General features: G+C 45.0%; 1 protein-coding gene across 1 annotated transcript in view; it reads right to left on the reverse strand.

Annotated features, from left to right (window-relative positions):
* Positions 1 to 203: 203 nt before the first annotated feature.
* Positions 204 to 23,418, reverse strand: part of DEDD (death effector domain containing) — a 44,368-nt gene continuing 21,153 nt past the window's right edge. Inside the window, exons 3-5 of the mRNA XM_068252307.1 lie at positions 10,591 to 10,698; positions 10,357 to 10,503; positions 204 to 2,716 (exon numbers count right to left, since the gene is read on the reverse strand). Of these exons, the coding sequence (XP_068108408.1) occupies positions 2,340 to 2,716; positions 10,357 to 10,503; positions 10,591 to 10,698 (632 nt within the window). The 3' untranslated portion in view covers positions 204 to 2,339. The remainder of the gene's footprint in view (positions 2,717 to 10,356; positions 10,504 to 10,590; positions 10,699 to 23,418) is intronic.

Consider the following 23,418-nt stretch of genomic DNA (forward strand, 5'->3'; position numbering starts at 1 on the left):
TATTTTGGCTGCTGGCAAAACACAGCTTCTCTAGCCCACGGCCAGAGACCCCTTACATTGCCTTGACCCAGAAAGGGATGGCTACACATCAACAGGTTAGAATTCAGAAGGTCATTCCCTTCCCGATTTTTTTTTGTCACAAAAAGATCTCTTGAAACCCAATGTATAAATTAAAATAATAAAAAAAACACCAAACAACAGTACATTTTTCACTCTGTCGAGATCCACAACTTGCGACAATTTTATTTTGTATTCGAACTTACCAGCTGCTCAAAGATTGCAAACTTTCCAAAAACCGGTATCGAAAAACGAGATAACACATTAGATTTTATTCCAGCACACATGGGGGTCATTCAGTGAGTGGTCGCATAATAAAAGTCTTTGAAATAGGAGGGCAAATATTGCAAATTTCAAAATTTTCTCCCCACTTTTCAGAAAAGCAGCCAAGAGGGCAAAACATAAAAAAACAAAGGAAAAAAAAAACAAACAAAAAGAAAAACAGAAAGAACAGAACGTAACACTGACGAGGGACGACAGACTTGAGGCTGGACAACACCACATACATCGACTTGTTCGAGTCAACACTAAGGCGCAATTTCTCCATCAAAAACTTGCTAGGTTCTTGCGTCCTTGCACACAAACTACTGGTCATTTTTGGAGTTTTTCCTTATAGTAACTTTACATCTTCATGACACCGAGCAGGATTAGAATTTCAAAAACACCAACAGTAAGTGCCCAAAATTGCCAAGGATGGTGGGAATCCGGTTATCTTTTTCTTTTCTTTTTTCCTCCTTCCACTTGCTTGAAAAAAAAACTTTGCCATTACAGCAGAGACTCTGCAGAAAATATATTTACTCGTAAAAACAAACTAAATGGCCAACAATGAGATCATTCTACATCCTGTTTTTCTTTCTGTTTTTTCTTTTTTTTTAACCAATGGAGGAGCAGCGGTTGCATGAGGCTACGTTCAAAAAGCAGGCTTCCAAAAGATTAACAAAAAGTAGTGTTTGTCTGTTTTTTTTTATCATTTTTGATTTTTTTTTTTTTTTTAAAGATTGACAGTGAGGTATGTAACAAATATTCTTAAAACGAGGTGATCATGGTTACAAGAAGATTAAGGCAATGCCACTTTCACAATCACAATATGGTTGCTGGATTCTTGGGCCTTTTGGAATTTATATTCTGTGTTTGTTTTTTATTTAAAGTAAGACCAAAGTAGCACAAAAATAAAGTTACTCGCCTATGGATAGGGAAGCCTGTTTCCCATAGTGGCATCCTGGCCCTCTCTCTGTCACCTTGTTCCAGCGGCAGGTCCCAGTGATGTTCTTTGACAAGCTTGGTCGAATACGTTTTTGGCCCTCTGTCGGGCAGCAATCAGAAGTATCCCCATCCCGGAAACGCTTCCAAAGACGAGCAGAAGTCAGAGCTCGTGCATGCGCAGTACGGATGCTCCCGTCTTTGGAAGTATAAGAGGACACAAGTACTTCTGAAGACCACTGATGAGTTCTGAAGATGCGGAGAAGCGCAGGAACAAGGGCACGGACATAGGCGAGTAACTTTATGTTGTTCCGCTCTAGATTTACTTTGTTGTTCATTCCACAATTTATTTTATAGATGTGAAAACATTCTAGAAAACTTATTGTTCAGACAGAATTTGGCCAACAGCTTTCACCAGTCCATACCAACAGACTCCTTTAAACGTCAACAAGCCACATGCAACCGCCGTCCTCGTGATTTGGAAGTGCTATTTATTTTTATTAAAGATTTCAAAATAAAAAAGATGCACGATTGGGTGCTATTTTTTTTTCTTATCTTTAAAAAAGACACACAGGGAAAGGGAAGAGGGGGGTTTACAAACACATGACACGGTTTGACCGGGGGCATTTAGCGCTGTTATGGGTCGCGTCACCTGACTGGTAGGAAGAGGAGCGACCATGATGAGAGAGGGAAACGGTATGCACGTTACAATGATTCGTACAGTTTTGCTGTAGACCCTACAGGCGTAGTTCTTACTGGACTGGATGCAGTCCGCATATATATCTATACAAGTACATAAATATAATTATATTATAGGCGCAGCAGGATGATAGCATGATGGGGCCGGTCTACTCCTCCAGCAACACAGTGCTTACCTCATATATAGATTTATATATCTTTTTTTGTTTTGTTTTTATCAAAAAAAGGACTGAAAAAAATGCATTTGGGTGATGGATCCGGTTTTTAGAGCCACATATGTACCAAGTGGCGCCAAGTCTAATTTTAGCTCCGCCCTGGCCTATGTGACCCCTCCCATAATTAAAACAAAAAAAGAAAAAGAAAAAAAAAAGTTTCTATTGGTGTCACAGCGTGGTCTGCATCATCAAGTTCCGAAGCAGTTTCTGACGGCCGATTTCATAGTCTTCCTCGTCCACGTTGACAAGTAACTTGATGGCCTCGTGGCCTACGGCCTGCTTGAGGGAGTCCGTGATGAAGACGCCTTTCAGCGCCTCCAGTAGAGAGCCGTTGATGTAGTCACGCCAGAAGGCGTCCAGGTAGGTGAGCTCGGAGAATTTGATGTCACATATGATGGACCCCAAATCCCGGGACTTTAAGATGGTGTTGGCCTGGTTGAAGCGCTCGAACTGTCGTTCCAGAGGGTCCTGTTTGTTGGAGAAGACGTTGCCCTGTAGTGCTGTCTCGTGTTGGCAGTACTCTGCCCGTACCCGCAGGCGGATATCTGCAAGAGGAACCAGAGAAGAGGTCATCCACCCAGCTGATAAGATACCAATGGTTATCCATCCTCAAAACGTTACGTTAAAATAAACCCCAGAGTGAAGCTGGCCAAACACTCGATGTATGGTCAGATCGACCAGATAGATCAAATGTGATCAGAGAGGGATCTATTGCCTGGCCACACACTGCACAGTGACTTCCAAATATATTGGGAATCATCCTGCTGCCACTGCTGGGCCATGCCCCCCTGCTGAGTGTTTCAACCACTTAAAGAGACTCTGTAACAAATTGTTTATCTTTATTTCTTCTATGCTATAAGTTCCTATGCCTTTTCTAATGTGGTCTGGCTTACTGCAGCTTTTCCTAATTGCACAGTAGCTGTGTTATCTCTGTTATATGATCTAATCTTCTCTCTATAGTCGGCACAGTCAGGCTGAGGCAGTCAGACTGGAATGTGCAGGGCTGCTTGTGATTAGCTAGAAGCTGTACACACCCCCTGCAGGCTCTGTGTGACTAACACACTCTGCTTAGCTGAGCCTATTAGAAGCTGGTTAGTTTGTTTGTAAACACTGCCTAAAACTGGCAATTACAAGCCAGGTTTGCAGCAGAGAATGGCAGAAACAGCACAGAGGGGACCAGGAGCACATAATGAATAGAATGGTATGCTTTTTATTGTAAGAATTTCAGAGTACAGATTCTCTTTAAGCCCACAGGGTTGTTTATTTTTTGCATCTGAGCAACTTTCACCTCCCATTCATTTTCCAATAACTTTATCACTACTCATCACAATGAATTGGTCTATATCTTGTTAAGCTTTCTTTGGGTGATACATTTTGCTAAGAATTATTTTATTCTAAATCCATTTTAACAGGAATATTAAGAAAGAAATGTAAAAAATTATTATCTCTCAGTTTTTGGCCATTACAGTTTGAAATTAATACATGCTAACGTAATTAAAACCCATGTATTTTATTTGCCCATTTGTCCCGCTTATTACACCACTTAAATTATGTCCCTATCTTAATGTATGGCGCCGATATATTTGGAAATAAAGGTGCATTTTTTTCAATTTGCGTCCATGAATATGTACAAGCCCATAATTCAAAAAATTATATTAATATACTCCTTTGACATGCATATTTAAAAAGTTCACACCCTTAGGTAACCATTCGTGGGTTTTTTTTTTTTTTTTTGGTATTACAAATTGTATGTGGGTAATTTTTGGTGTGGGAGATAAACAGCTAATTTTAAATGTAAAAAAAATGTATTTATTAAAAAATGGATGTGTGTAGTTTTACTATTTGGCCACAAGATGGCCACAGTGAAAAAGCCCTGGAAACGTGATCCTACGCTTCCAGGAAGAAGAATGAAGACTGGGAACTTTTTGTAACTCAGAAAAACCGCAGCGTCTGATGAGACGCTGTCGGCTTTTCTGCGGGGGACTTTGATCAATGAAAGGGATCTATAATCCCTTCATTGATTGCTGGGCTAACGGCCGGCGGCGGGAGTGCGCACGGGAGCGCCCTCAGGAGTGCGCGCAGCCCAACTGGACGAGAATGTTCGTCCAGTTGGACTTAAGTGGTTAAAGGATACCTGAAATGACATGATGAGATAAGACATGTGTATGTGAGAAATTCCAACACTTTCCTAGCAGAAAATGGCTTCTGAGAGCAAGAAAGAGATAAAAAGGAGAATTTCTTATCAGTGAGGTCAAACTGCAGTCACTTCTGAGTCAGGACTGAGTCAGCCACTTACATACCTGATATTTAACTCTTTCAGGCAGATAAAGGAAAAAAGGAACACAGCATAGTTATTTGTGTGATAGGCACTGTACATACACATGTCTATCTCATCATGTCACCTCTGTTATCCTTTAAAGTCCCAGCTATCAGCCGGCACAAGTCCTGGCCTCCTCCGGTGTTTAGTGTAACCAAGAGCACTGGTACTACGTGAGCCGACACGTTTTGTGATGTCACACATGCGCCACTGTCACGTGGAACAGGACCTTGCAGTGATGGTGGACAACGGAGGAGCCCTGGAGTTGCACCGTCGGAGAGGTGAGACTTAAAAGAACAACTGTAGCAAGAGGGCTGTGGAGCAGCTTAAAAAACAAAGGAGCTCTACTTGCCCAGGGCTTCCTCCAGCCCCTGGCAGCTGCTACGTCCCATGCCGCAGCTCCAGTGTCCCGGGATCCCCTCCGTTTCAGAACCCGACCTCGCCAGGTCAGCTTTCACTGTGCTTGCAAGAGTGTCCAATAAGCTTGTCAATCACGCTCACATGGTCTGGAGTGGCCAGTACACCCTGACCCTGAACCACGTCAGCGTGATTGACAGCGACTTCTGAAACGGAGGGGATCCCGGGACACCAGAGCTGTGGTGAGAGACACAGCGGCTGCCAGGGGCTGGAGGAAGCCCTGGGTAAGTGGAGCTTTTTTTAGCTGCTCGGATGCTTCCTTTAAGCAATACCAGTTGCCTGGCTGTCCTAGGGTTCCTCTGCCTGTAATACATTTTAGCCATAGACCCTTAAAGAGACTAACAAAATTTTCAGCCTTATTTCTTCTATCCTATAAGTTCCTATGCCTGTTCAAAGGTGGTCCGGCTTACTGCAGCCTTTTCTAGTTGCACAGTGGCTGTGTTATCTCTGCTATTTAATCTAATCTCTCTTCTGTCGGCTCTGTCGGGCTCAGGCAGGAATGTGCTGTCTGCTGTTATTGGCAGAAGCTATACACACCCTCTCCACAGCCTATCACAAGCTGGTAACAGCCATGTCTTTTGTTTGTAAACACTGCCTAAAACTGGCAATTACAAACCAGGATTGCAGCAGGGAGTGGCAGAAACAGCACGGAGGGGCCCAGGAGAACATAATGAATAGAATGATATGCTTTTAATTGTAAGAATTTTAGAGTACAGATTCTCTTTAACAAGCATGCAGCAGTTCAGGTGTTTGACAATATTGTCAGATTTGACAAGATTAGCTACATATAAATGGATATAATATCCACACAAAAGCCAAAGAACAAGAGTCCAATAAGCTTGCCAAAAGTTAAGGTCCTCAGAAAGACTACATTCAGATCCAATAAAACAACTTCAGCTCTAAATGGTAGTACTCCAATATTTAATTCCATTACGCGTTGTCAGATTGCTTTTTGAATGAAAACTTTATTCCAGTTGAACTGGTGTCTATATCTTCTGGAAAAACATATGCTGGGAGCATCTATGCTCTATTAAAGAGGACGGCGGGCATATGGAAGTTTGAGACTAATCCTGGAAACTGATCTTGGTGGTTACCATACAAACGTTTAGACCTTATGATTTGGGTCTTTCTGGAAGCCGGTAAGCCTGCACTTTGAAGGGTGTTGGAGATGGAATGAAATATTGGAGTACCATTTAGCGCTGAAGTGGTTTTATAAGATTAGCTACATGCTTGTTTCTGGTGTGATTCAGACACTACTGCAGCCAAATAGATCAGCAGGGCTGCCAGGCAACTGGTATTGTTTAATGCAACAACACAGCTGATTTAATGTAATACACACAAATCTATACCTTTGCAAGAGAGATTAAAACATAACATTTATTCCGACTACTAAAAACCATCAGCCTGTAAAAATACGGTTTCCATCTACAGAGCCCTAGTAATGAAGCCAATGAGTTTAGCTCACTACATAGGTTCTCCCTATTACCCAGATAGAGTTGCTAATGAAACGCACAACACCCCACCTATAAACCCTACGCGTTTCCCTACTATAAACCTTATAGCACCCACCCACTCCGGATACTCCCATCTGCCTGTCCAGCTCCCCCCGGGTCCTAAATGCCTCGCTCTGCACCATACCACCCTTTTTCCCGCTGGATTGCCCACTCACAGGGGGAAATTTATCAACAGTGTCAGACAAAATATTAGTAGGTTTTTAGAAATCCGTGCAGAACTGTCTCAGACATACTAAAAAATCACTATATAGTGCAGATTCCTTTTTAAACTGTAGTAAACTAGGAAGGTCTCTCAGACAGTGCAGTGTGTGAGGGGAATTGCTGTTGCTGAGGTAACCAATACACCTGCTGTATTGATACCAGCATGCTCTGAGGAGGAATTCAGCAGGCGGGAGGGGCACATCACAAATCATGTGTAGTCTGCACTATCTGTAGAACTGCTATTAAACACTTCTTAATCTGCAGCAGTTTAGGGATGGATTTGCACTTTTCTTAACTGTATTGAAGCTCTAAAAATGCACGCTAAACTACCGCCATTACCTAGGATTTAAAGGGAATGTCCAAGCAAAATTAAAAAAAATGAGTTTCACTTACCTGGGGCTTCTACCAGCCCCATGCAGCCATCCTGTGCCCTCGTAGTCACTCACTGCTGCTCCAGTCCCCCGCTGGCAGCTTGCCGACCTTGGAGGTCGGCGGGACGCATTGCGTACATTTTTACGCATTCCCACTAGTGCAGGAACATTAACATACATTTTTACGCATTACTGGTTCAATGTGTAAAAATGTACGCATTGAACCAGTAACGCGTAAAAATGTATGTGTTAATGTTCCTGCACTAGCGGGAATGCGTAAAAATGTACACAATGCGTCCCGCCGACCTCCAAGGTCAGCAAGCTGGCGGCGGGGGACTGGAGCAGCAGTGAGTGACTACGAGGGCACAGGATGGCTGCATGGGGCTGGTAGAAGCCCCAGGTAAGTGAAACTCATTTTTTTTATTTTGCTTGGACATTCCCTTTAAGAAGGTGCTTCTTGCTGGTTAGAACAGATTAAGAAGAAAAAACTGTCAGTAATGCTTTGATAAATCTGGCCCACAGTGTCACCTCACGGGTCAAATGCCGGTCACAATGTCAAGTCACATGACTGGCTCAGCCCTAATCGTACGCTCTGCATTGTAGTGTGGAGGTGGGAAGTGCGACCCTCTCCCATTGAATGCATATTGCCGCGTGTTTAGATAAGCTTGTTCCACATGAGAAACCTTTGCAACCTATCAACTAACGTGGTAGTCCCAGAAGGCCTGATTTTGGCAGTGCAGCCACAGTCTGAAATCACCCTAAACATAATAAGGCTGTAAACTCACTGGGCCAGATTTATCAAGAGTGTCTGAGACAAAATATTAGTAGGTTTTTAGAAATCCATGCAGAACTGTCTAAGGGTCCTAAGGGAATTAAGTTCAGTTATAGATAAACCCCTTTATCTTATCTTTTGTGACTCTCTTGCAACTGGCAGAGTCCCAGTGGATTGGCGTACAGCCCACGTTTTCCCATTATTTAAGAAGGGCAAAAAATCTGATCCAGGAAATTATAGACCTGTAAGTTTAACATCAGTTGTATGCAAACTATTTGAGGGGTTACTAAGAGATACTATACATGACTTCATAGTAGAAAATAATCTTATTTCTCAGCATCAACATGGGTTTACTAAAGACAGGTCCTGTTTGACTAACATGCTCAGCTTTTATGAGGTAGTGAATGCTAATATGGATATTGGGAATGCTGTAGATGTGATATACTTGGACTTTGCAAAGGCCTTCGACACTGTTCCCCACAAAAGTCTGGTGCAAAAGTTGAGGATGCAAGGACTGGGGAAGAGTCTGTGTTCATGGATAGGGAACTGGCTAATGGACAGAAAACAAAGAGTTGTGGTCAATGGATCATACTCAAAATGGGAGACTGTTAGCAGTGGGGTCCCACAGGGGTCTGTTCTGGGTCCAGTGCTCTTCAATTTATTTATTAATGACCTAGTAGATGCAGTAGTGAGCAATGTTGCTATTTTTGCAGATGATACAAAATTGTGCAGAATCATTAACTCTCAGGAAGATAGTGTCATATTGCAACAGGATCTGGATAGGATGGCTATATGGGCACATACATGGCAGATGAAATTCAATGTTGACAAATGTAAGGTCATGCATTTTGGACGTACTAATGGTCTAGCACCATACAAAATAAATGGGATACAGTTGGGGACATCAAACTTGGAGAAGGACTTAGGAGTACTCATTGACAACAAGTTAAATAATCGTACTCAATGCCAAGCAGCTGCAGCTAAAGCTAACAAAATTTTGGGATGCATTAAAAGGGAAATAAAAAAACTCGAGATGCTAGCATAATATTGCCCCTGTTTAACTCTCTAGTAAGGCCACATCTGGAATATGGAATTCAGTTCTGGGCACCACATTACAAAAAAGATATTGCAGTTTTAGAGCAGGTGCAGAGACGAGCAACAAAATTGATGCGTGGGATGGAAGGTCTCACTTATCAAGAAAGGTTAGATAAACTGGGTTTATTTAGTCTAGAGAAAAGACGCCTTAGAGGGGATCTAATTAACATGTATAAATACATCAGAGGGCAATATAATACCTTGGCGGATGAGCTTTTTGTCCCTAGGCCTTCTCAAAGGACTAGAGGACATGATCTGCGCATGGAGGAAAAACGTTTTAGCCATTTATTTAGGAAAGGGTTCTTTACAGTAAGAGTGATTAAGATGTGGAATGCATTGCCACAGGAAGTCGTTATGGCAAACTCTATACCTGCATTTAAAGGGGGCTTAGATGCTTTCCTTGCGTTGAAAGACATCCATGGCTACAATTACTAGGTAATGCCTAATGATGTTGATCCAGGGATTTTATCTGATTGCCATCTGGAGTCGGGAAGGAATTTTTCCCTTTAGGGGCTAATTGGACCATGCCTTGTAAGGGTTTTTTCGCCTTCCTCTGGATCAACAGGGATATGTGAGGGAGCAGGCTGGTGTTGTACTTTATACTGGTTGAACTCGATGGACGTATGTCTTTTTTCAACCAAAATAACTATGTAACTATGTAACATCCTAAGTAATCATTAGATAGTGCAGATTTCTTCTAAAACTGTTGTATAATAGGAGGAGCTAGGAAGGTCTCTCAGACAGTGCAGTGTGTGAGGGGAATTGCTGTTGCTGAGGTAACCAACACACCTGCTGTATTGATAGCAGCAGGCTCTGAGGAGGAATTCAGCAGGGGGGAGGGGCACATCACAAATCATGTATAGCCTGCACTCTGCAATCATGTCTAGCCTGCAGTTCTACATCTGTAGAACTGCTTTCAAGCACTTAATCTGCGCCAGTTTAGGGATGGATTTGCACTTCTCTTAACTGTAGTGCAGCTCTAGAAATCCACGCTAAACTGCCACTATTACTAGGATTTAAGAAGGTTCTTATCATGCAGAATTGTTCTCCCTGCTGGTTAGAACAGATTAAGAAAAAACTGTCTGTAATGCGTTGATAAATCTCTCCCACTGCTTTGAGAGCTTTTTTTAAAACCGCTACCATTGACTCATTAAAATGGTGATAAAATCACCACAAGCTTTCAAAATTGCGATCGTGGTGATACTACCACGATTGTAATTTAAGTCAATGGGAGCGGGGTTTTTTTAATACTCAGAAAGCGCTGATGGTCAGAAAAACTCTCAGAAAGCACTCAAGTGTGTCTACAGCCTAAAAGAAGAATAGGATGGCAGAGGCTACAATGGATAGACTGCATAGGTGAAGCTATGAACATGCCTATGCAACAGCTGAAAGAAGCATCTGCCGTGCAGAAGTACATATGGTTACAAAGAGTCAGACCCAACTAAACGAAGGAGAAGGATGTGTGTGTCCGTGACGAGTTTAGCGCGTGACCACTTACCGCACGTCTGCTTTTCTTTTGGGTCAGGTGTGATGGATTTCCTCCTCTTCTTCTGGCTGCTGAGGGGCGGTCTGCCCCGCCCAGGCCTCTTCATGAATATCTGGGGTCCGGACTGGGAGGAGCACACCATCGGGTGATGGGGTGAGGCTGGTGAGAGACGGAGATAGTACAGTGAGAACAGTGCGTATGGGCAAACCTCCAGATTTCCTCTGGGGACAAGCGAGCGTCTCTTACCAGGAGTGTGTGGGTGCTCCGTGCTGGATTCGCCGCTGCTGTGCGTTCGCGGCGTCACGTAGTGAATGGAGGTCTCTTCGAGGTATTTGTCTACAAGGTCCGGACACACTGAGGGCACAGGGAAATACAAAAACACAATTACACATTGTAAGGCACCACAGGACAGGAGCTCAACAGAAAATGCCATATCATGGAGGCTGACATTTATTTCCTTTTTATTAATGGAGATTGCCTAGCTGTCCTGCTGAGCCTGTTTCTAATACTCTTAAAGTGACTCTGTAACCCCCCAAAAACCTCGGGAGGGGGAAGCCTCTGGATCCTATAGAGGCTTCCCCCGTTGTCCTCCGTCCCACGGTGATCTCGCTGGGCCCCTCCAAAGCCACAGGTGCAATATGTAGCGCAATATTTACCTTCCCCGACTCCAGCACAGGCGCAGTAGAAGCTCTCGGCTCGGGATCAGGCGGAGACAGCCGATCCCAGTCGGGTCTGCTCTACTGCACAGGCGACTTGCGTCTGCGCAGTAGAGCGGACCTGACAGCGATCGGCTACAGTGTTCTCCCCAGAAATGTTTTCCAGCCGGGTGGCATGAAATAGTAGCCGGGTAGCATTAAAAAGTAGCCGGGTGGGGCGAGATGAGAATGCAGGGCCAGTGCTTCTGTGAGCAACTCTGCTTACAGCATAGGAGGAGGTGAGCCGATGACAGCCCGGGTGGTCACCAAAACTAGCCGGGTGGAGCACCCGGCTAAAAGAGCCTGGGGAGAACACTGGGCTATTTCCACCTGATCCCGGGCCGAGAGCCGCTACTGAGCCTGCGCTGGAGAGGTAAATATTTACATGGCCGCCTTTCGGATGGGCCCAGCGAGACCACAGTGGGATGGAGGGGGACGCCTCTATAAGACCCTGAGGCTTCCCCCTCCCGAGGTAAGTTACCCCACCAGGGGCACTTTTTTATGTTACAGGTTTTCTTTAAGCGGGCCATACACTAGACAATTTTACCTGTCGATATTCGGTAGATTTGTTCACTGTGTTCTAATCGGCTAGAAATCAATAACTTTTCAACCTAAATTTTGGTCGATGGCAAAAGACGGAAAATTTTCACTGGAATGGCGGCAGGTCGGGCATGCCTTGGCGACGATCCATGCAGAGTGTTGGCAGTACTCTCATTGTCCATCTGGCGAGTGTCCTCCAGTATCCAGTATCTTCACTCAATGCGCGTGGCTCCTGCTCCATGTCTTCTCACCCTATCGCGTGACACAAGCTGAAGTTCAAACACTAGAGGTCTGAAATGTATGCTGCTGGAGTGTTCACTGCCAGACCTCTAGTGTTTGAACTACAGCATTTTTTGTCACCTAACACAGGGAGGAGGAGGGACCATGCTGATTGAATATTTGTGCGTGGGCAGCCAATAGATCCCTCAGAGATGGATCTATCGGCTGGTTGATCTGGAAGCCATTTATAGGTGCTTGGCTACCTTTAGCCATAGACCTTGAACAAGCCCATTTAACAAAAATCTGACAAGATTAGCTTCATGCTTGTTGCAGGTGTGCGATTCAGACACTACTGATGCCAAAGAGATCAGCAGAACTGCCCGGCAACCATACATCAAGCAACGTGGTGGCCAACGGACCATCCAATTTGATTATTCTAATTGGATCGGATGAAAGATCAGTGCCGCCAAGAGCGTGCCCAAACAACGATGCGACCAATTTCGGGACAAAATTGCATGCTGCAAGATGTAGGGCAGACGTGCTTGCTCGGGGGCGCAGCGCTAAGGGCGTGAGATGTCGGGACGGGCGACTAAAAACCCTGGAGCTGCACCTCCCTAGTGTAAAACCTGCCTCCCGATGCCAGTATACTTTACCTGTCGGCGTCCGCTGCTGGCTTCATGCTCTGTTCACATGCACGCGCCACACGTGCCTACGTTACGCCAGCAACTATGCGGGGCGTGTGTATGTGGGTGGAGCCAGCAGCAGAGTTGACAGGTAAAGTATACTGCACAAGGCACTGGGGGGTACATTTTACATGGGGGGGGGCGCAGCGCCAGAGGTGGTGGATGCGATTCCTGAGTGGTTTGATGCTGAAATCGATTGGGAATCAGCCTGTAGTGTATGGACAGCTGACAGATCAGACCCGCTCAGAAAGAAAAAGGTCTCTTGGTCGTCTGCTGTACAAGCACCTTTACTGTTTAAAAATAAATAAATATGGCAGCCACCATATCCCACTCAGTTCAGGTGTAGTTTAGGCTGGAGACTGTGTAGGAAATGGTCTGTAGTATAATAAATAGCAGCTTACAAAACCTGACCGGTACCTTTTGAAGTGAAATTCAGCCTACATTGAAAAAATAAGTAATCCCATCAGTTCTGCTGTACTAATTGTTAGGATTACTGACACATATTACTTCTGATTGCTTACTTGGTATATTTAAAGACAAGTGCTCAGCACACTGATCGCATCAAGCTTTGTCCAGACAGGGAGTGTCTGTGTTTCCTGCCAGACGCTCAGCTTGTAAAGGTGTGGAAAACATATTCCACAGCACTTCACAGAGTTCACAGTCATGTCCCCAACGGTTCCCTTGGAGGAGCTAATCCAATGCAGACTATAAAGTTCTCTGTTGTGGTGAAGCTGTATTTTGACAGATAAAAAATAGATGTGGCCAATAGTGGTCCATATGCAAAAACTTGCCAAAGTTCGAGTGCCACAACACTCAGACCACCTGTGACTGCTGACAGATAGGGGGCTTGCACTGTGATAGCAGGGTGGTAAGGAAAATCAGTCGGGGTAATCACCTGGCAAAACAGGGGCTGGGGAAACCATAACTGGTGCAACAAAGAGTACAGATGCCAGACTAGAAAAGTGATACAACTTGGGGATTACAGAAATTCCCGTCTGCACATTGAAAGGGTGAGGTAATTTTTAGTCACAAAACTGCCAATCTTTTGCGCAGCCCTGATACATGCGTGTAGCACTTTTTTTTTAGCAGTTTAAAAGCTGGAACTTTTCCACTACGATTCGGACAATGCACAAACTGACGCTGCACGGGCTGCAAAGCTTTTTTTCCCGCAGTAAGCTGTGCAGCTGCTATTATGAGGAGCCGTCGCATACACTAAGCTTGCTAGAGAAGTCTGACAACACCAGCGGACTCTGGCCACAGTATTATTATGCACACATCTTCACTCTACAACTGCTGTACTCTGAAGACTGTCCAGAATGGGCACTGACCTACAGACCACCTCACACACTGAATATTATTCCAGTGAATTCCCTGGCTATTTAATACATTTTGGTTAATGGCTTGACCAGACTATAAGGATGCCTTCGTGATTGTTGACGTACAGTACAGCACTGCACAATGTTTTAATTGCCATTTGTCACAACTTTTAATTTGTAGCGCTCTGCCTCTGAAGAAGTGGCGGTTTTCGAAGCAGTGAAACACGCATTAGGCCATGTTTACCAACATCTCGTGACTTATGGACTTTTATTGCATTCAACATCTCTATCATTGGTAATTGTAATCGAAAACTATGTTTTAGAATACCTGCATGTCATTACGGGCCTTAAAGGGAAGGTCCGGGCACTTTAAAAATAAAGAATCCACTTACCTGGGGCTTCCTCCAGCCCCTGGCATCCATCCTGCGGCCTCGCATCAGCTCTGGTGGCTCCCAGTCCCCTCCGGTGGAGATGCCGACCTCGCCAGGACGGCTTCTGGGTCAGCTTCTCCTGCGCTCCAGCGTGCGGCTCACTGATAGCGCTTTCATCATCCGAACTGCACTGTGCAGGCGCAGAACTACTGTGCCTGCGCCATACAGTCCGGATGATGTCAGTGCGATGCTGAGAGCCGCTCGCGCAGGTGCAGTGGACATCTTGCGCCAGAGGGGACTCCGGGCCACCGGCGGTGAGCGGAGCAGCAGCGAGGGCACATGACAGCTGGCAGGGGCTGGAGGAAGCCCCAGGCAAGTGGAATTTTTTTTTTATTTTCAATGAGCTCAGATGTGTCCTTTAAAAAAGGTAACCTGCGAGGAAGGATGTAAAAGAATTAATACTTATTTTGGGGCTTCCTCCAGTGGCTTATGTGTAACTTCTAATAGTGTCTTTTAGGGCTGGGACACACTAGCTCTTTTTGGCAGCGATTTGAGTCACCGGCAGTCGCTGGCGATTCCCAAAAATGCTTTGCCAGTGAAAGTGAGCGAGGAGAAGAGGTCACAGGCGCTTCTCTGATTGGTCCTAAAGAAGCACCCATGACCTCTTCCTTTAAGGGGCAGGGCTACAGATGGAAGTCTGATCCCTGGTAAGAATAATAAAGTTTTGTTTAAAGAGGAACGGTCACAAAAATCGTAAATGTTAAATCCTAAAACACATACAAATAAAAGGTGCCCATATATTAGAACGATCATGGGCAGATTCAACCAAGAGACAAATTTATCTCTAATCGAATCTGATTAGAGATAAATTTGTCTCCAGTCGAATCTGCCCATACACTACAGGCCGATTCCCGTCCGATTTCAGCATGAAATCATCAGGGAATTGGCTGAGCCACCGAGTCCGCCTCGCCGCTGCTCCCAAAATGTATAAATGTATGTAGTGTAGTGCATTTATACATTACCTGTCCTGTAGCAGCTTCCGCACGGTGTCAGTCCATCTCGCCGGGTAACAGCCACATACACGCTAGCAGCACATAGCGTCTGACGTTATGTGCCTTCGCGACGTCAGACATATCGCCGCCGGCGTGTATGCGGAACCCGTGAGATGGATGGAAACCGCGTGGAGGCAGACACCGGACAGGTAATGCATAAATGCACTACACTACATACATTTATACATTGCGGAGGCAGCGGCGGGTGTTTCGTCGTCTCGTCGCTCGCTCGCAATTCGGCCGCTGTACCGCCGCGCACCCGACCAACCAACTTCGGCCCTACATCTTCCAGCATGTGCAATCGACCGTGCGGCCAATTTTTCCCGAAAAAGGTCGCTTTGTCGGTCAGGCATGCACTTGGCAGCACCAATTTTCATCCAATTCGATTATAATAATCGAATTGAATGGTCGATTGGTTGGTTGGTCGGCTAGCGTATGGCCCCCTTAAGAAGTACGTTTCTTCCCGAGTAAGATGAGCCATAAATTACTTCTCTCCTATGTTGCTGGCATTTACAGTAAGTAGTAGAAATCTGACATTACCAACAGCGTTTTGGGCTAGTCCATCTCTTCATGGGGGATTCTCAGCATGGCCTTTATTCTTTATAAAGACATTCCATGAAAAAAAATGTATACAAAGATGCTGGCCAGCCTCCCTGCTCATCGTACACTTAGGGCTCGTTTCCACTCGAGCGAATCTGCATGCGTTTCCTGCATGCAGATTCGCTCAACCAATACTAGTGGATGGCGCCGTTTGCACTTGTCAGGAATTCTGTGCGGCTCGCTATGCAGAAAAAATATCTGCACAGCAGAGCCGTCAGAATTCGCACGCCGCACGCAAATCGTCGGTAATGTAACTAAATAGGAAAACCGCAAGCTCTTTAGTCTTGCGGTTTTCCCGGCGTTTCCGCGTGCGATTTCGTCTAAAAACCCATGTCAATGCTTGCCAGCATTGACATGGTTAAAATCGCGTCGTTAAAACCGCGGGCAATTCCGTGTGAAAATCTGCATGGAAACGTCAACGAATCCGCAACCGCATGCGGATTCGTTGACGCGGTTTCCGCGAGCAAATCGCGCCGCTCAAGTGGAAACGTACCCTTACACTTTTCTGGCAGTTGGACGGAGCAACTGCCATTTAGTAAGTGCATTTTGAAAATAAAGAAATCCCTGTGAACCCCCCCCCCCCCCATGAGGAGATGGGCTAGTCCAAAACCTGTCGGTTCTGTCAGATTTCTACTACCTACCGTAAGAGACAGGAACGTGGGAGAAAAGTAATTTATGGCTCATCTTAGCCTGGGAGAAATGTACTTCTTAATTGTATGTGTTTACATATATTTTAAATACCGTATATTCCGGCGTATAAGACGACTGGGCGTATAAGACGACCCCCCAACTTTTCCAGTTAAAATATAGTTAGGGATATACTCTCCGTATAAGACTACCCCCCCCCCCCCCCCTCTTCCAACGCACATCAATTTAAAATAAAAAAATCCTGCACTGGTGCAATGTATGAACAGATACCGGTGCTGTACTGTATGTGTTACCCAGTATATAACAGTATATAGTCAGTTGACTTGTTGCATTGGTCAACTCTCCTTAAGTAGACTGTTCAGCACTCCTTGTCTACCTGTTTATCAGAGCGGTATGGAAGAATAGATTGCGCTCCCTCAGCAGGGAGATCTGAGAGGCGGTAACAGGATAGGGCGTATCACCCGGCATCAATGACACCCGGCGTATAAGACGACTTCTGACTTTCCAGAAGATTTTCAAGGGTTAAAAAGTAGTCTTATACGCAGGAATATACAGGGTATTAAGATTTTCGCGACAGAGGTCCTTTAAAGAACACAAAATATGAATCGCTACTTTGAAATGCTGTACAGTTTACTGTATTGCCTATTGTCTGTTGTGTGTAGACAGTCACCCCCATTACCAATGACACTATATAAATCCAATTATCTTACTAATATTATAAATGCGAAAGTTTGGAGGTTTGTTAATCACGCAACAATAGCTAAACGGATTTGAACATTACCTAGAACAACATGTAGGATACTTTTTATCCCACATAAAATAGTGAGCAGAGACAAATACAAATGTCACTGGGGCAGAGAGTGGCGGTTGGGGGGACACAGAGACATGTCATGAGGCAGAGAACATACCTGTGTGTCCCATCTGCCCCCCCTAAGAACTACCTCAGGTTTCTTTACAGAATAGAAAGCATACATGAAAGTCCCCAGTAACTGACACAGATGGAGATTGCATGATGCTGGATATGAAAAGCAACCGGCCAAAAATTGCATAACCCCCCCCTTTGGAGTGGCCTAGTCAAAGTCCTGACCTGAATCCTATTGAGATGTTGTGGCATGACCTTAAAAAGGCGGTTCATGCTAGAAAACCCTCAAATAAAGCTGAATTACAACAATTCTGCAAAGATGAGTGGGCCAAAATTCCTGCATTTTGTGTTCAAAATATCTTTGACTAATAGTTAACGGTTTTTGATGAGCAGAAACATTTAACTGTGACAAACATGCAAAAGAATAAGAAATCAGGAAGGGGGCAAATCGTTTTTCACACCACTGTAAATGTTTCTGCTCATCAAAAACCGTTAACTATTAGTCAAAGATAACATAATCAAACACAAAATGCAGTTTTAAATGATGGTTTTTATTATTTAGTGAGAAAAAAAAACTCAAAAACCTACATGGTCCTGTGTGAAAAAGAAATTGCCCCCTGAACCTAATAACTGGTTGGGCCACCCTTAGCAGCAATAACTGCAATCAAGCGTTTGCGATAACTTGCAACGAGTCTTTTACAGTGCTCTGGAGGACTTTTGGCCTACTCATCTTTGCAGAATTGTTGTAATTCAGCTTTATTTGAGGGTTTTCTAGCATGAACCGCCTTTTTAAGGTCATGCCACAACATCTCAATAGGATTCAGGTCAGGGCTTTGACTAGGCCACTCCAAAGTCTTCATTTTGTTTTTCTTCAGCCATTCAGAGGTGGATTTGCTGGTGTGTTTTGGGTCATTGTCCTGCTGCAGCACCCAAGATCGCTTCAGCTTGAGTTGACAAACAGATGGCTGGACATTCTCCTTCAGGATTTTTTGGTAGACAATAGAATTCATGGTTCCATCTATCACAGCAAGCCTTCCAGGTCCTGAAGCAACAAAGCAACCCCAGACCATCACACTACCACCACCATATTTTACTGTTGGTATGATGTTCGTTTGCTGAAATGCTGTGTTGCTTCTACGCCAGATGTAACGGGACAGGCACCTTCCAAAAAGTTCAACTTTTGTCTCGTCTGTCCACAAGGTATTTTCCCAAAAGTCTTGGCAATCATTGAGATGTTTTTTTTTAGCAAAATTGAGACGAGCCTTAATGTTCCTTTTGCTTAAAAGTGGTTTGCGCCTTGGATATCTTCCATGCAGGCCGTTTTTGCCCAGTCTCTTTCTTATGGTGGAGTCGTGAACACTGACCTTAATTGAGGCAAGTGAGGCCTGCAGTTCTTTAGATGTTGTCCTGGGGTCTTTTGTAGCCTCTCGGATGAGTTTTCTCTGCGCTCTTGGGGTAATTTTGGTCGGCCAGCCACTCCTGGGAAGGTTCATCGCTGTTCCATGTTTTTGCCATTTGTGGATATTGGCTCTCACTGTGGTTCGCTGGAGTCCCAAAGCTTTAGAAATGGCTTTATAACCTTTACCAGACTGATAGATCTCAATTACTTTTGTTCTCATTGTTCCTGAATTTCTTTGGATCTTGGCATGTCGTCTAGCTTTTGAGGGGCTTTTGGTCTACTTCTCTGTGTCAGATAGCTCCTATTTAAGTGATTTCTTGATTGAAACAGGTGTGGCAGTAATCAGGCCTGGGGGTGACTACAGAAACTGAACTCAGGTGTGATAAACCACAGTTAAGTTATTTTTTTTAACAAGGGGGGAAATCACTTTTTCACACAGGGCCATGTAGATTTGGAGGTTTTTTTTCTCACTAAATAATAAAAACCTTCATTTAAAACTGCATTTTGTGTTCAATTATGTTATCTTTGACTAAAAGTTAACGGTTTTTGATGAGCAGAAACATTTAAGTGCGACAAACATGCAAAAGAATAAGAAATCAGGAAAGGGGCAAATAGTTTTTCACACCACTGTAGTACAACCTCTGTTACCCAGAGCTCTGTTAATGAGAGCGCACAAGAAAAGAAAAAAAATAAATAGAATCCCAGTCTCGCTGGATTCCCAAAGACCAATCCTGACACCTTGGCAGGATCGGACTGGTCCATTTTCAAACTGCACAGGAAAAGTATAAAAGTATAGCCCTGCATCAACTCTGATGGTTGGTCACATCTCATTGACCATTTCAAATACTTAGCAACCTGCTGCTGCCTGTCCACTCCAAAACTAGCAGTCAGTGGGAATCCGCATCTCTTTATGGGCTATGCATTCACAGGGAGGCGAGGCATCAGCTTTTTCACTGAGGGACCCAGAGCTGCAGCCAGGGCCGGCGCTACCATAGAGGCAAAGGGGGCATTGGCCCCAACCTCTGCTGAGGCCCCCGCAGCGCCGACCCTGCTCCATTCTGCCAGCTCCCCCCGCTCCCTGCAGCTATAATGGCAGCCATAATTGATTATAAGTATCGGCGGGTGAGCGGACTGGCAGCGGCTGTACTCTGAGACACGCTGTCTCCCTCCCACTCTATGACCCGGCACATGTTTACAAATGACGCACTGGGTCATAGAGTGGGAGGGAGACAGTGCGTCTCAGAGTACAGCTGCTAATAGGTATTTATGGCTGCTTGCCGGGCCCCGGGGAGCAGAGGGGTAATAGCGTGGGGGGAAGGGGGGAAGCTTTGCGCTGGGGGGGCCCTAACGCTATAGTTTGCCACAGGACCCCTTAAACCGGCCCTGGCTGCAGCCACTAGGGGCACGCTCAGTAGGCAGTAGCAGTGTTAGGGAGTCTTGCCCAAGGTCTCCTTACTGAATAGGTGCTGGCATACTGAACAGGAAGAGCTGTGATTCGAACCCTGGTCTCCTGTGTCAGAGCCTCAACCATTACACTATCCAGAGCAACCACTCATTGTCTTCATACCAATGTCACTAAAGGGGGCAGGGTTTCAGGCTCATTGGTAGGGAGCTGGGACCAGTAGAGCGCTGAGGATTTATGAACTGGAGGCTTCAATAAGGACCCTGGTGGTCCCAGCAACAGGGAATTAGGAACCACAGTACTGAATTCCCATGTGATGCAAATGTATGCAGCTTGCACCAAGTACAGCTGCTACTGCATTTGATAGGTCCATTTCCCAACTGCATAAATTTGCATATCATTTGCAGTAACTTGGAATTCTTTGCAACTCATCTGATACAGCTCTTCCTACTCTACAAAAAAAATACAATAAAAAAAAAAAATCTTTTTACTGCTCTCAGTTCCTGAGACAATTTACCAACTTCCTCTCATAACAGAAGTGAGAAAATCTCCCAGACACCTAAAGCAGTAAAAAACCAAGTGGATCTCACAGTTCTTCCTCTGCATGTGATCATATATGTGCTAATCCCGTGCAGTCTGAGAATCGCCTTGTCTTGCTGTTCCCACTAACGCAAGGCATTCACATTGGCAAATGTGTTGCATTTTTTGGGCGATTGCATTTCTGCCTTGTTCGGTATAACTGAATGAGACATTCGCATAGCAAATGCACAAGAACAGAGAATGCCTTTATCCTGTGTGTTTTGCAGTAGGAAAGGGCCTGTTTCCACTACACGCAGATTGGATGCAGAAAAACTGACTCCAATGAAAGCCTATGGGCCCGTTTCCAATAAACGCGATTTTTCTGATGCAGATTTTCCCATACGCATTCATTGGAGTCAGTTTTTCTGCATCCATTCTGCGTCCAATCTGCGTGTAGTGGAAACAGGCCCTAAGGGTCTGTCTACACTCAGATTTCAGCCACGTAAGGATGCCCATATATTGCTCGATATTGCGTCCCCGATCAACCTTCCAATTCAATCATTTTATCGAATCTGAAGAGAATCAGTGCCACAAACACTTTCTGGCTGAAATCAGGTGAATGGATCAACTGGGAAAGGCAGAAAAATTTAGGTCGCAAGGGTTCAATTGGGGCACAGCAGGAATGACATAAGGATGACCGTCAGACCCCTGGCCGGTGTCCCCCTACATGTACAAGTATCTCTGCCCCCCCCCCATGTGCACGTGTGATGTCATTACACGCCCAGTCACATGGTGTGGGTGCTCATGTTGATGCTGGAGTCACACCAGCGGTGAGATAAGACTTTAAAACGCTGAGCACGGGACATCAGAAAGTGTATAGAAAGCACTGATGTCTCCACTCCACTGCCCTGCGGTACATTCAAATAAAGCATCATAGCATGCCTTTTTAGTTCCAAAGCATGTAATGATAACCAATGGATGCATTTCAAGCAATGCTCCAGAACAAGTGTACTGCATTTTCCCACCCAGAATGCACCACACTCCTCTTCCAAAAAATGGATCCAAAAATGTATACATTTACAGTATGTTTCTCTTCCTACTATTTTGACAGCACTTCCATGTTTTGTTTTTAAAAGCACAAGTGTGGCTGGATATTGCACTGGTTAAAGGGAACCTAAAGTGAGAAGGATATGGATTTTTTTTCTTTTAAAATACTACCAGTTGCCTGACTCTCCTGCTGATCCTGTGTCTCTCATACTTTTAGCCACAGCCCCTGAACAAGCATGCAGATCAGGTGCTGTGACTGAAGTCCGACTGGATTAGCTGCATGCTCGTTTCAAGTGTGTGATTCAGCCACTACTGCAGCCAAAGAGTTCAGTAGGGCTGCCAGGCAACTGGTATTGTTTAAAGAGACTGAAGTCTCAAAAAAAAAACAAAAAAAAAAAAACATGTTTTTACTTAACTTCATTAGAACTAATGCCCTACCTAAAACGCTGCATCCCCGCGGCTGAAATCGCTATTAAACACCCCAAAATGCCTGGGGGAGATTTGGGCAGAACTTCCTCGTACAGGCAGAGCTTTGGCCTGAAGCTCTGCCTCTACTCCAATCGGGGCTGATTGCCGCCTTTCCCCGCCCCTCTCAGTCCTGTCACTGGGAGGGGCGGGGGAGAGGTGGCGATTAGCGCTGATTGACAGGAGTAGAGGCAGAGCTACAGCCCAAAGCTCTGCCTCCCCCAGCAGCAAAATCCCCACCAAGTGGTGGATTTTTGCCCTGGGATTTGGGGGGGTTTAATGGAGATTTCAGCCACGGGGATGCAGCATTCTAAGTACTAATGAACTTAGTGCTAATGAAGTTACTTAAGTAAAAATGTTTTTTTTTCGAGTCTTCAGAGTCTCTTTAAAAGGTAACATCCCTCTCAGTTAAAAGTGGATCTCCAACCAAAAATAAAAAACCCGTCAGCGCAGCTGTAAAGAAAAGTTATAATTACCTGTGGAGTCTCATCCCACGAAGCCGTCCCGAAGCCCCTGCACCACTCAACTTCCAGTGCCTGGCCAGGCGCAGGAAGTGGAGTGATGCAGGGGCTTCAGGATGGCTTTGTGGGACGAGACTCCACAGGTAAGTATAACTTTTCTTTACAGCTGCGCTGACGGATTTTTCATTTTTGGATGGAGACCCACTTTAAGGTTCCCTTTAAGGGCACCGCCTTTGACATGGGAGACCAGGGTTCGAATCCTGGCTGTGGTCAGTACTTATTCAGTAAGGAGTTCTTAGGCAAGACTCCCTAACACTGCAGGGTGGCCTCTTGAGCACTAAGTCTGACAGGAGAAAAGCGCTATACAAATGTTCGGATTAAGTGTGGAAATGCCCTAGACCTTTTCTGTATAATCTAAAACTTACCCAGAGGTGAGCAATTACATCTCTCTTTACATATTCTTGGTGCTTCTTGCAGCCCCTAGAAGTCATTTGTGTCCTTCGCCGCAGCTTGGGTCTTCTCCTGGGTCCCACCCGCAGCCTCTAAGGATCGCTGACTCCTCATGGGGCGGCACCTTCTTGCCCATGTCACCAGAAGCATACTGCGCAGGCACAATACGCTCTCAGTAACATGGGCGCGTTCTCGCACGGACGCCGTCACATCGGGAGTCTTCAATCCTAAGAGGTAGGCCTGAACGATTTTGAGAAAAGATTGAATCGCGCGATTTCTGTCAGAAATAGCGATTTCGATTCGATTCACGATTTCTTCAAAATCGAGGTTAAGCATGTGCCTATT

Source organism: Hyperolius riggenbachi, chromosome 9 (genome assembly GCF_040937935.1).
Source record: "Hyperolius riggenbachi isolate aHypRig1 chromosome 9, aHypRig1.pri, whole genome shotgun sequence".
Taxonomy (NCBI): domain Eukaryota; kingdom Metazoa; phylum Chordata; class Amphibia; order Anura; family Hyperoliidae; genus Hyperolius; species Hyperolius riggenbachi.